Here is a 13266-nt window from a genome sequence, read left to right as displayed (position 1 = left end):
CACGCCTTTAATCCTGGCACTTGGGAGGCAGATGCAGGCAGATTTCTGAGTTTGAGGCCAGCCTGGTCTACAAAGTGAGTTCCAGGACAGCCAGGGCTATACAGAGAAACCCTGTCTCGAAAAAACAAAAAAACAAAACAAAACAAAACAAAAAACCATGGGGTGGAGCATCACACCTGTGATCCGGGCATCTCTTCAAGGGTCCAGCCTGGGTTAGAGACCCCCCTGCATCTAAAAACAAATAAATAAAAAGCTCAGAGGGAAGCACAGGACTTTGGAGGCCTTGAACAGAGAGGGATCTTTGTGCCACATCTTGCCACCCTGCCCCCCCTTAGATGCATTCCGAACCAGTGGTTCTCAACCCGTGGGCCACGGCCATCAGAAAGCACGTCTCCAATAGTCTTAGCAACTGAGACCCCCTGCCTGGTAGCAAAATTACAGTTCTGAGGTAGCAACGAAAAATAATCTTATGGTTGGGGGGGCCACCACAACATGAGGAACTGTGTTAAATTAGGAAGGTTGAGGACGGCTGCTCTAAGCCATCTAGATCTGTGTGATGATTTATAAGGTGCTCTGCAAAACACGGAGGAGGAATGTGAGATGTACCTTCCACATCACTTACAAGGAGGAGATTAACTAAAACAAAACTGTTTGGGGGTGGGGGGCAGGTCTGAGGAGATGTCTCACTGGGTAAAACCATGGTACAAGTAGGACACCCCAAGTCTGGATTCTGAGCACCACCCACATAAAAGCTAGGAAGGGCCTGTAATTCCAGCCCTGGGAGCTGGGAGTCGGGGCATGGACAGAGTATAGCTACGAAAGTTATTGGTGCCTCTTGCCCAGCTGGCCTAGCTGAACCTAGACTGGGTACACGAGGAGGCCCTGTCTCAAAAGCTAGGGTACAGAAAATATTGAGTATCAAGTGTCAACTTTGACCTACACACAGACCACTAACACACACACACACACACACACACACACACACACACACACACATACACACTCCCTCTCCAAGTGGTGGTTGGCCAACTATTCTATTTAAAAGAAAACAGAAACTTCCATTGTACCATATTAAAAAAACTTATCACTTGGGTTTAACAGGTGTAAACTGGAGCAATGGATTAAAGGAACCCCAGGGAGTGTGGTCAGATGTCCTGAGCTTGGGCTCCACCAGCCATCACCAGCAATGACCTCTCTCTGCCCATCATCTAAGCAGTGTTTAAGCAAGCAGTCCAGATTTGAGTGTGTCTGCTCCTGTGACAAAGGCACACATGTGCCTATCTATGAGAGCAGAAAATAGTCTAGAAGAATAAGAGGGCGGGGAGGTGGTTTGGAAATGACTTTTATAATTTCAAAATTAGTGGAAAGGTGTTTCAGTATCTTTTTTCTTTGTTGTAGTTTGTTTTCAATACTTTGTGTGTGAATGTGTGTGTGTGTGTGTGTGTGTGTGTGTGTGTGTGTGTGTGTGTGTGTGTGTGTGTATAGGCACATTCTTGCCACATCTCACACACAGAACATAGAAAACAGTTTGCAGGGGATCTATTCTCTCTTCCTCCCATGAACTTCCCAGGGATCAAATGTAGGCTGGCAAGCTCGCAGCAAGCACCTTTACTGGCTCGGCCATCTCACCAGCCCCGCAAGGATATTCTGTAAAAGGGACTCGATGTCACCCCAACTCTTTCAAACCGCTTTCTTCGTCGCGTGCACAAGAGAAAGCGAGGTTACACGGGAGCCGGGTGTGACGCCTGAAACCCATCATACCACTCACTGCAGAAGTGTGTGCAAGAAAATACTAACTCAGCCGGGCGTGGTGGCGCACGCCTTTAATCCCAGCACTCGGGAGGCAGACGCAGGCGGATTTCTGAGTTCAAGGCCAGCCTGGTCTACAAAATGAGTTCCAGGATAGCCAAGGCTATACAGAGAAACCCTGTCTCGGAAAAAAAAAAAAAAAAAGAAAGAAAGAAAGAAAAGAAAAGAAAAGAAAAGAAAAGAAAAGAAAAGAAAAGAAAAGAAAAGAAAAGAAAAGAAAAGAGAAAAAAAAGAAAATACTAACTCAAGGCCACCCTGGGAAACACAAATGTGTCACTGTGAGATGCCACCACACTGGTCTGGCAGTAACTTTCTCTCTTCCTGCTGTATTTTTTTTTTTAAGTATCTTCATGATGGCTATATCCAATTCATATTACATTTACAATAAAAAAAAAAAAGTAATCCCCATTATTACTTGCTTGTAAATGTGCAATACTAGCCACATAAGAAATAATGTAGACTGTAGCGGAATATAGAGACGTTCTATCAGAGTGTATACTATTCACGACTATCTACATAAAAAGACCAGGGTAGAAGAGGAGGGAGGAGTCCATGAGTGCTCACCAAAGGGCTGGGGGTGGCAGGGGAGCGCAGGAATGGCAAGTGTTTTGGCTAATGGTTACAGTACGGTTTCCTTGACGAATGGCACAGTAACCGAGGGAGTTTAAAGAGTGAGCCAGAGTTGTGCATCTAACACAATTTCAGTTCTATTAGGTGAGGCCTGAAGGGTAGAGCCAAATGACAACACTGACCTGTGCTTCTTGACCCGGGGTGGGGCGTGCCCAAAGCCATCACCAAAATGACCTGGGAAGAGCCTAAGGGGGAGGCCATCCACCTACACAGGAATACTTCCTAGGGGATACAAATGAAGGTGCCGGAGAGGCTTCCAGAAGGCAAGGGACCTTCCCAAGGGGTAACAAGCACCCATGCTACTCACAGTTGGTGACACACTAGCCACATGTTCCCATGGCAGTGATGATTTAACCCAGCCCCATCTGATCCCTGGCCCTACGGAGGGCTGACCTTTTACCTCCCTAGAGATCCCTGGGGCTGACAAGTGGCTGGAGGCTACCACAGCCATCCTGAGATTCCCTCCAGCATGGACTCATGGGGCCATAGGCTATCTCCCAGCCAAGTGAGGAACTACGCTATCTCCCATGTCCTGCCAGCTCTGCCATCCATTGGGGGACATGAACTTCCAAGCCCCAGTTGCTCCAGAGGAAAGCGGTCAGAGAGAACAAATTCCCTCCAAACATCTGGCCTCTCTCCCTCACACACACACACACACACACACACACACACACACACCTTCTGAACCTCTTGAATGAGCAGATCGCTTTCTGGGCTGAAGCCACCTTGGGTAGGCAGGAGTCAGCAGACACTCAACAGCCTACATCATACAAGGACACTGACGGAAAACTGGCTCCTGAGTCCAATCACGCATAAACCGTATGGCACGTGTGCTTCCGGGGTGGCGGACAGGAGCTACCCCAGAGGGCCTGGGGCCCTTGCTGTCGAACAAGGCAAAGGCCACCAGGCAGCCCCCATGAGCACTAAGGGTGAAGCTACCTTTGGAAGAGCCCTCCCTGCCCTGCACACACACCCCATACACACTACCCAGCGTGTGGCCATTAAGGAAAGCAAGGATATCTTCTGATGTGTCCATTTAATGGCCTTATGACTCTGCTCTGTTGAGACCCAAGGAGCAACTAAGGAGGAAGAAAGGCTGTCATTCTGTCCTTCCACACTGTGCAACACTTAGAAGAGGCAGGAGGACTGACTGTAGGTTCGCCACATGTCACGTGGGCTCGCCTGGCATCATAAATCGGAGCCTCCCCTCCCCTCCTATTTTAAGCCAAGTACAGAACGCTTAGAGGCTGGCATCTGCTCTCATGAACTTCAGGCAGCTCACGCTCAACCCTGACACTGAGCTAGATAGGTTACCGTCCTTGCTATAATTTAAGATTATCGAGGAACCTGGGGTCTGGGCCCAATCAAAGGCACCTCAGCTGGGAACGGTTTGAGTAACGGATTCTGGTGGGGTCTTAACCTGTCTGTTAGGAACAGTACGCTTTCACGGCACAGGGGACTCTTAAGAGTGGGCAGGAGTGCTTGGACTCCAGTTGCCTTCCCTCTTCCCCAGGCAGAAAAGACCAAGTACTTCCCAGAGCTCATCACTGACAACCTACAATCATGAAGGCAGGATAAGCCAAGGCTCACCCATGGACTCAGAATCCCCTCGCTCCCAGGGAAGACAGAGCAGGGGACAAGAATTGTCAGTAGGAGCTGCTCCTGGTGTTAGGACAAGCCACTGGCACCTCACATCTCCAGAGTGGGAGACACGGGAAGGTGGGAGGAGGTGGGTGTGGTTTACCCAGGAAAGCAGGAAAAGGCGTGAATGGGTTTTGGAGCTCAGCTGGTTCCACAGTGCACTTCCATGACAGCTTAGGAAATTGACCCGACACCAAAGGCAGAGAGAGACCAGGTGGTTGGGGTGGCCTACCACAGTCAGTCAGAACACTAGTCAGCCAGACCCATAGCCAGAGGCAGCCACTGGTTAAAACAGAAGTCATGAACATTTTGCAGGAGCCAACCACGAGTCCAGGGGAAGGAAATAGGAACCTCTACCTGATACCGTGGGCTCCTCCAGATCCCCTGCCCCGCGACGATTACACACAAAACTCATTTTAAAAATCATCACTGCGGCTGAGATGGCTCAGTAGGTAGAGGTGATTGCCAGTAAGCCTGCCAACCTAAATTTGATTTCTGGGACCCATATGGTGGAAGAAGAGAATGAACGCACTCAAATTGTGTACACACACAGACACACATGCATACACCAGTAAGTGTTTCGAATTAAAAAAAAAAAAAATAAGCAGATAGACTTATTCTATCTAGGAGAAAATGTTTTTTTCAGATTAGCTTAACCTCTGTGTCGTCCCACATTTTAGAAAGGCCACTCCTAACACAGCAGCACAGAAATCTTGGGACCCGGATGGTTTGTATTTGAGGGATTTTTTTTCTGTTCCCTGATTCTGGAATATCTGTATTTACCTTATGACCTATGTTTAGATTGGGTCTGAGATCCAAACATAAATTCATCAAACTTAGTTACAGTGCCCGAGGGAACGCGGTGCCATTTTGGCAGTACCCACATGTTTTGGCTCAACTTTCTTCTGACTGGGGATTTTTCAGATTAGGGTTGCTCCACTTATAACAACCCCCATGACATCCAGGGAAGTGACCACAGGACAAAGTCTGCCTGTGAGACTCCTGATCCCGTGATCTGTCTCCTCCAACATACAGGGAAGATGAGAGGAAGGCAAGGCTTGGCTGGAAGGAGGAGCACTGGAGATCCACTGTGAGGTCAAACTCAGGCAGTCCAGTGGCTACAGCAAAGGACGGCTAACTCCAGCAGCTACGGCAAAGGGCGGCTAACTCCAAACGCTAGGAATACAGCTTAATTGGTTGAGCCCACCCTGATGTCCAATGGAGCCTAGCATGACCTACAGTGTTCCATCCCTCAGAGGAAAATCTGTGTGAAGGTGTGCACTTGTACTGTGTGTAACTTGATGGGTGGAGGCAGGAAAGGAAGACCAAAAGTTGAAGATCCTCTTCAACTACTCGGTGAGTTGAAGACCGACTCAAAAAGATACACTGTCTCAAAAAAAGATACACTGTTTCAACAAAGCAAAGCACAAAGTAAAAAAAAGAAAAAAAGAAAAAAAGAAAAAAAGAACAAGAAACTTCTGGTTTGCCCGGGCTGGGCATGAACAATTTGCCAGGAAATGGGGCAGAGTGAGAAGGTGGGGGGGGGGAGGGTCATTCAGGGCAGGATGGGATGAGCTGGGCAGACTGAGTGCTCTCCCTAGGTCAGCTGCTTCTGGAGCAGTTTCTCTAGCAGACAGTAAAGAACTTGATTACATCCAGTTAACTGTGCTCTAAACTGATTATGCATGTGCTGGGCTAATGGATTACATTAGCAAGAGGAAAAATACCACGCAGTCAATCTCCATTACGACGGGCCACCCCAGGGCCCCTGCCAACCACCTCCAAACCCCACCCGAATCCAGGCACTGAAGAAACCCAGGGAGAGAGGGAGCCCTCCCTCCCTGGCTACCAGTTGATCTTAAGTCTCATGGAGGGAAGGAGCAAGGGCTTGGAGCAGGCTCTGGATGCCTAATCTGTGTCATCCAAAGGTGGGTGGGAGAGCTCCCTGCCTCTCCCAAGAGCCTCAGCGAGCAGAAGGGCATTTATTCTCCAAGGACTAATAAGACCAGACTCTAAAGACCTTTGCTTCCTGACCCTGGGGGCAGCTCTTCTGAAACACCAAGGCTGGTCTCTCCAGAGAGCCACCAGCCTGAGAGTTGCTGTTCCCAACTGGTCAGCTTCTGCCTCAGTATTTTGTGCTCTGCTCTCTGTGGCTTTGAACAAGAGCACGATCTTGGGCAAACAAACAAACCGACATAAGAAATAAGGAAGGCCCAGCTACCTAAGTGATCAGCGCAGATAGGGCAGAAAACGTTTCCCTCACACCTGTTCCTCAGAAAATGCCTCCCTCACTCTTGACTTTCTGGGTGTGGTCCATGGACGTGATGTGGGGCTGGGGGGCTGGGGGTGAGGAGTTCTCAGTAAACCCTGTGTTTCCGGACCCTGCAGAAGCAAAGCCAAGAGCTTGGCTTTAGTGGAGCCCTGGACTACATGGAAGATGTGGCATGAGGACTTAGTGGCTTTAGTGGAGCCCTGNACCACATGGAAGATGTGGCATGAGGACTTAGTGGCTTTAGTGGAGCCCTGNACCACATGGAAGATGTGGCATGAGGACTTAGTGGTGAGTGTGTGCATTTTACAATCTAAGGGGCAATCCATTTCTTGAGAGAGAAGAGCCCAGCTTCAGTCCTTGTCTACACCCTTCATCAAGGTGACATATGACCTTCAGTGGCCAAGAGGATTCCCTTGTGCAAACTTAACCGCCGGGTCCTTCAGAAATGCTGGTTCCCTCTGGCTTTTCCCACCGGGTTGTCTTGGCCGTGTCAGCACCACTCAGGTCATACCTACAACTGAACCTGGCTGTCTAGAGCATTCTTTCTACTGTGGCGAATGAAATCAAGCCAGTCCACTGAGGAATTTGTATGCACAGAATAGAGGATCTGGCTCATACTCGGTATACAAGCCAATCCTAGTACACTATACCTGGTGTCGGCCGTCACTTAGAGGACACTCTATCACTACTGCTTTTCTCTAAAATTGTTCCTTATACACAAAGCTCCCTGAGGATGGGCCAAGGCAAGGCGAATCATAAACATGAGCCCAGCAGAGACCAGGGAGAGCCAAGGAGTCGCTCTCGTGTGGGGTCTCCGCTGACAATCACGAGAGGGACACGGGAGACTGTGCCAGCTCAGAGTCCACAGTCTGCAGGAACTGACCACTTGCTAGCCCAGGAGTGAGAAGCCGCTCAGAGGAAAGAGAAGGGGCTGACGGGGAAACTGGAGAGGATGGAGGGAGCTGAGGGAGTGGAGGGTGTGTGGACGGAGGCTGGGGAGATTTACGGCGATTTGTACCTGATTGTTCATACTAAAGCCATTATGGGATGATTAGAGGGAAAGGTGAGGCTTTAAGTCCAGCGAAAATCAATAGGGACGTCTGGAGCAATCCTGCCTCGCAAGTAAAAGGACTATTTACAGTATCTGCAGCCCCTCCTCCTTGACGGTCTACACTGCTCAGAGACTGAGGGGTTGGGAGAAAAAAGGGAAGGGGAGACAAGGGAAGGGGAGGGGAGGGAAGAAAGGAATGAAAGAGGCTAAAACGAGAGGAAACAGAGAACGTGGATGCAAAATACAGAAACCTGGGGAAAGAAACAAGGAGCTCCTTCCCGTGAGCGACTTCTCTCCATAGCATCTACAGCCTTCCACCACAAAACTTAGCCATGGGGTCTGCAACTCATCTTCTCCCTAAAGAATGAAAACGCTGTGAGGGCAGGCATCTGGATGTGAGTGCATACATGTGCGCATATCTGTATAAACATATATACATGTGTTTTTATATGTGTGTGCATACACACACACACATATATATATATATATATATATATATATATATATATATATATATATATGTTTGTATGTATGTATATATATGTGTGTGTGTGTGTGTATTGTGTGAGCACGTGTTTGTATTGGACTATTTAATGTGCATGGATGTACACATACTTCCAGAACAATGAGTGGCCAGTATACATAAGGTGTTTAGCATACAGCAAGATGGATAAACAGAATGCACACATGAATGGCACACTCTGGGAGCACAGAGGAGAGAAGAAATAAAAGATAGACCAAAGGATAGGAAGGGAGGCTAGTCCGCAGCAGCTGAGGGAGACTCAACAGGCTACAGCAGAGACCAGCACCAAAGAAGGGAGCCACACAGTAGTGGGCTGTTGGACATGAACCTGTCCCCAAAATGAAGACACCTCAAACCTTCAGCCACCAGAGGAAGCCATCGACGCAACCTCAGGCTTCACTGGGCATTGGACACGAAACCTTTAGAGTTAGTTTGCCCCGTGGCGAGACCGTCCCTGGGTCTCATGAGGTCGACCTCACCTTGTACAGCTTCAGGCTGGCCTCGTGCCTGGAGTTGACTGTGTGCAGCCGCAGCTTCTCCAGGCTGTTGGTGTAGTAGTCGCAAGCATTGCACTTCAGGTGCACGGGGTTGCCGATGGCCACACACTTGAGCCTCCACTCGTTGGCCTTGCCACCCTCCTTGATGTGGGCCACCAGCTGGTACTTCTGCACGTGCTTGTCCGTCTTGCAGTGCAGCTGGAAGTTGGCCTTGAGCTGCGTGTTGTAGCGGCAGAGCTTGCACTGGTAAGAGTCCCCCATCACGGCTTTCCACTCGTCCTCCGAGAGGCTGCGCTCCACGTTCATGTGCAGCCCCAGCATGTCCAGGTTGTCCGTCGTGAACTTGTTGCAGACGGCACACTGGAAGAGCTTCAGTGACGGGTCGTTGGTCTGGATGAAGCTCTCGCCCAGGTTCATCAGCTCCTCCGACACCAGCTGACCGCCCCCGAGGCGCATGTCGAGGGGGATCTCACCGCCCACTGTAGGGAAGGTAGAGGAAGACAGACAGAAGTCAGTCTCACAGCCATGGTACAGAGAACAAACCCTGCAAGGTGCTAGTGGCTGGTGAAACGAAATCCTCCCACTGTGTTTGGACAGTCTGTGGTTGGCCGAAGGCCCCGTGCCTTCTATAGTCTGAAAAGAAACATTTACGGACTGTGGCCCCGTGAATGATCACAATGCGCTCCCTTCTCTCAGGATCCAAGAAAAGTGCTAAGTCCACATCACCCTTTGTATGCAACAGGATCTGGAAGTCCAGACCCCACCCTAGCGCCAGAATCGGAAATGTCCGTAATACCAGGCCTCTAATAGGAACCTAAAGTGGGCCCGGTATTCACCTATACCATCACCGACGAGCAAAACTTCCTGCCATGGTAGGAAGATGGCTGGGGAGGAGGGGAAGGTACCTTGCTGTCTACACAGTGAGAAACTGAATTTTTCATTGCTATTAATGTTAGTGTCAATGGCCACATTGCAGCACAGCTAACTGTACTGCAGAGATTTCAGTCACGAGCCCTCGTCCCCTCCCAGGCCCCTCTTGTCACTATCCTACCTGTCTGTCAGAACTGCCTAGCCCACCTCTTAGCCTTTCTAGAGTGATCTTCCTTTTCCAAGACCCTGTATCACATGGAATACTAGGTCACAGCTAGCCCTGCACAAGACAGTATCACAGCTGTATCTCTACCGGGGTGGGGGCCCTCCAGGGCCACATCTAGCCTTGTTCTAAATGGCCCCGTCATCTGAGAGCCCGCCCTGGGTACACATGAGCAAATGCAACAGACAAGGGTCAAAAGCAGCAAAATGGTCCATGCTCAGGAGGTGACTCCGGACAGGCAGCTGCAGTCAAGGGCTCAGCTCAAACTCCCTAAGAAAGGCCTGATAAGAGACCGGCATCCCTTCCCTCTGAACCCCGGTCCATTTTCTGTCCATCACTGCCCTGCAGAAACCCAGGGGCAGGCTTACCTTCACTGGTGGGGAACTAACTCGGCAAGCTCTTACATATGCCACCAGAAAGCCTTGGAGAGAACAGACTCCCCTCTTGTCACCTAGATGTGCACGGTCCTCAGAAGGGTGACTGTCACCTTCTAGCTCCTACCTCTCCTTAGAACACATGCACTGCACTCAAGCTACAAGGTCTGCCCCCACCCACCAACTGATATTTAAACTTGACCTTTTTATATGTGGTTTGACTGAGTTTTTTTTTTTTTTTTTAAACAACTGATTAGGATCCAAGTTAGTGGCTCATCAAAGAAAAAAATGATGAAGATGACAGGGGAGACAGAGGGAGAGAGAGGGAGAGGGAGAAGGGGTGGGGGGCAGGGAGTTTGTATCGACTACAAAAGAAGAGTTCAGTATCGACTCCACTAAGCTACATTGGAAGTCTTCAGACAGTGTAAGAAGACAGAGGAATCTCCCACATGTGCATTCTAGAAGGTTCTGGAGGCTTTCCACCTCCAGGCTCTCTTAACATGCCCCCTAGTGAGAGGAGCCATAATTATGACTCTTTGGGAGGGGGCAAGATCAAAAAATTAGAAAGGGGGAAAGAAAGAAGAGAAAGCAAAAAAAGAAAAAAGAAGAAAAAGAAAATCCAGTTCCATCCCTCAGAGGGACAAACTCAGTTAACATCCACAAAGCACACTCAAGTTGCTCGGCCAAAGCAAAAACTGCCCAGAGGGACGAGACAAGAAGCAAATGTTTCTGATGTGAACCACCTGAAGCATCAAATCTTCCCCCGGCTCTTCAAACACAGCCTGGGCATTGGCGCATCAATAATACCGCTCTACAGAGGAAAGCCGGCTGTCTGTCGCTGGCTGGACGTCGAGAAGAACATTAGACGCCCTCAGGAGGAGCAGAGATTTAAGCCCCTGCTCCCATCCCTGGTTCACAGGCCCAGCGGAGGAGGAGGGCCGAGCAGAGTCGGGATGACAAAGAGCCCAGCCGAACTCCTGCCAAGACTCCACCTTGGAGGCACGCCAAGGCATTGGAATCCTGCAAGTCCACACAGTTAATTCAACTCCAGTGAATTAGATGACCCTCGCTTGATCCACAGGCATCTGGGAGCCTGTCTGAGTAAGACAGAGGCAGGCCACGCCTCTTGAGCCCTGTGCGGGCCTTGGGAAAGACCATGTACCCGTGACAGAGACTCAACCAGCTTGGACTTCACAGCCTGGCACGGGAGGCCACTCAGGGGCACGGCCTCGAGAGGCACGAATGAAGTAACAGATCTGAAAAGCAACGGAAGGAAGCAGCAGCCTACTAACCCCAAAGCCAGCCGCGCTCCGTAGAGGCCTGGTTACTTGGGGAAACAGGAAAACCACCCTGGCGACCCAACTCCTTGATTCTGGGCTAGACTTGAGAGTCTACGGGGATGCTAGGGAGGTGTGTTCACACGGCTGTAAGTCTTAATGATATCCTGTCTACAAACGGTGGCAAACAGACTTAAGCCAGACCAGACCGAGGGGTCTACCCCCTCCTCTACGTCCTCAAGAATTGGAAACAGCTCCAGAGCGAGCACCTGCCCGCTAGAGAGAAGGGTTCTCTCAAAGACAGCCTGGGGATGGTAACCTGCTGAGTGAGAGTTCATTCCATAGAAGCCCTTCCTGCCCCGCTGCAGAACCTAATCTTATCTAATACCCTAGAGCCACCTCGCCGCAGCCTGACCCCAGCGCCGCAGCCGGTGCCAACGAACTTTTCTACCTGCCTATGTTCTTCCTCCTGCTGAGGCCACACAGCATCCTTCGCCAATCCTCTGGATACATCCTCTTGTCCCCGCACCCAGCCTTGCAACATGCAACAACTGCGGCTCTCCTCACCCTGTGGCAAACCTCACGGCCACCAAAAGGACAGGACATCTCTGAAGACCCACCTCATCCGACCACGGTGCTCAGAACTCAAGAGCCCTTCCCGACTGAGCCGGGCAAAGTCCTGGGAAGGGACAGCTCTGCTCTTGGGAAGTGAAGGGGCTCTTCTCTGTGAGTCTGAACACAAGGGCCATCCTTCTGCTTCTTTTGTATTTGGGCAGCGCTAAGAACTGGGGTGATCCCCTGGGACTTGCAGATACTAGGTAGAAAAGGAACAAAACCGCAAGGTATGTCTCCAACTGAGGAGTTCAAGGAGAAGCCACTCACTTTCAAGGGAACTAGGAAGGCCTTGATTTGTCAGCGTGAGCGCATCCGGCTTCCGTGATATGAGGGCTACACCCAGTTCACTCTGAAGATCTGTCTACCAGAACTTTATTGTATCTAAGATGGGATACTAACTGTTGGTGAGGGTGGGGGTAGGGGGAGACTAATTCCTGTTGGTGAGAGAGAAGAGGAGGAGGAGGAGGAGGGGGGGGGAGATATGGGCTTCAAGGCACCAGGAAATAACACCCACCCTTCCCAGGGTGCACAGTTCACTCTGGGGGGACAAAACAGAACAATAGACTCTTGCGCCTTCGTGGTTAACCAGTCCGGCCAGTGAAACACCTTCAGATCATTTGGTCACAAGAGTTCAACAGGTGAATGCTTCAAAAGAGAAAACAAGGTTCAAACATCATGAATTCAAAGAGATGCAGAAGGCAGGAAGAGCGAGCTCGGATGCTTGGACACACAGCAACCGTTAGCCCTGTAGCCCGACACAAAATAGAGACCTGAGTCCCGGTCAAGTCTGGCCTCCTGGCGCTCGCTTCACCCACGCCCACATCAAGGTTGGTTGCTAAGAACACTACTTATTCCTATGTCAATCAAAGGATACTACTTAAGAATCAGGGAAATGGAAGTTGGGCCGGGCCCCACTTAATGAGGTCAAAAGGGACCTGACCATCACACTAACCTTCAAAAAGTCAGAATGTGTGTTTTTCCTGCTCAGAACACTGGTCATGACGCACAGGCCTCAGCACTCAGATCCCACCTACTCTTGGCTCTACTGTGTATGAGTCACACTAATCAGTAAGACTTGGCACTGTGGTCTGAAAAAAAAAAAATGTCCCCCAAGGCCTATGTGTGTAAAGACTTGGTCCCCAGCCTGAGGGGCTATGGGAAGGTGGTGAACCAGAGGTGGGACCCAGCTGTAAATCTTCCAGTCATATTGGACCCTGACCACTTCCTCTCCCTCTCTCCCTCTCTCCCTCTCTCCCTCCTCCCCCCCTCCCACCATGATACAAGACCTTGCCACAGGGCCCATAGCAATAGGCCCGACTGAAACCCCCCAAAACTGTGAGCCAAATTTATTTCTCTTCACGTACCCATCACCTCAGGCATTTGTCACAGTGACAGAAAGTTGACCTTTGAAGGCCTGGATGTAGCCCACCCAACATCTCTGGAAGATACTGTTTTTCCTGGCAATAAAGACCTCCACCCCCCCC

General features: G+C 50.2%; 1 protein-coding gene across 1 annotated transcript in view; it reads right to left on the bottom strand.

The window, feature by feature from the left end:
• Zfhx3 (zinc finger homeobox 3) overlaps positions 1–13266 on the bottom strand; it is a 235644-nt gene that overhangs the window by 140617 nt on the left and 81761 nt on the right. The window contains exon 3 of the mRNA XM_021220667.1: positions 8406–8902. Within this exon, the coding sequence (XP_021076326.1) occupies positions 8406–8902 (497 nt within the window). The remainder of the gene's footprint in view (positions 1–8405; positions 8903–13266) is intronic.

This window comes from Mus pahari, chromosome 20, assembly GCF_900095145.1.
Source record: "Mus pahari chromosome 20, PAHARI_EIJ_v1.1, whole genome shotgun sequence".
Lineage (NCBI taxonomy): Eukaryota > Metazoa > Chordata > Mammalia > Rodentia > Muridae > Mus > Mus pahari.
Note: the sequence above shows the minus strand (reverse complement) of the source record. Positions and strands in the feature narration are given on the sequence as shown.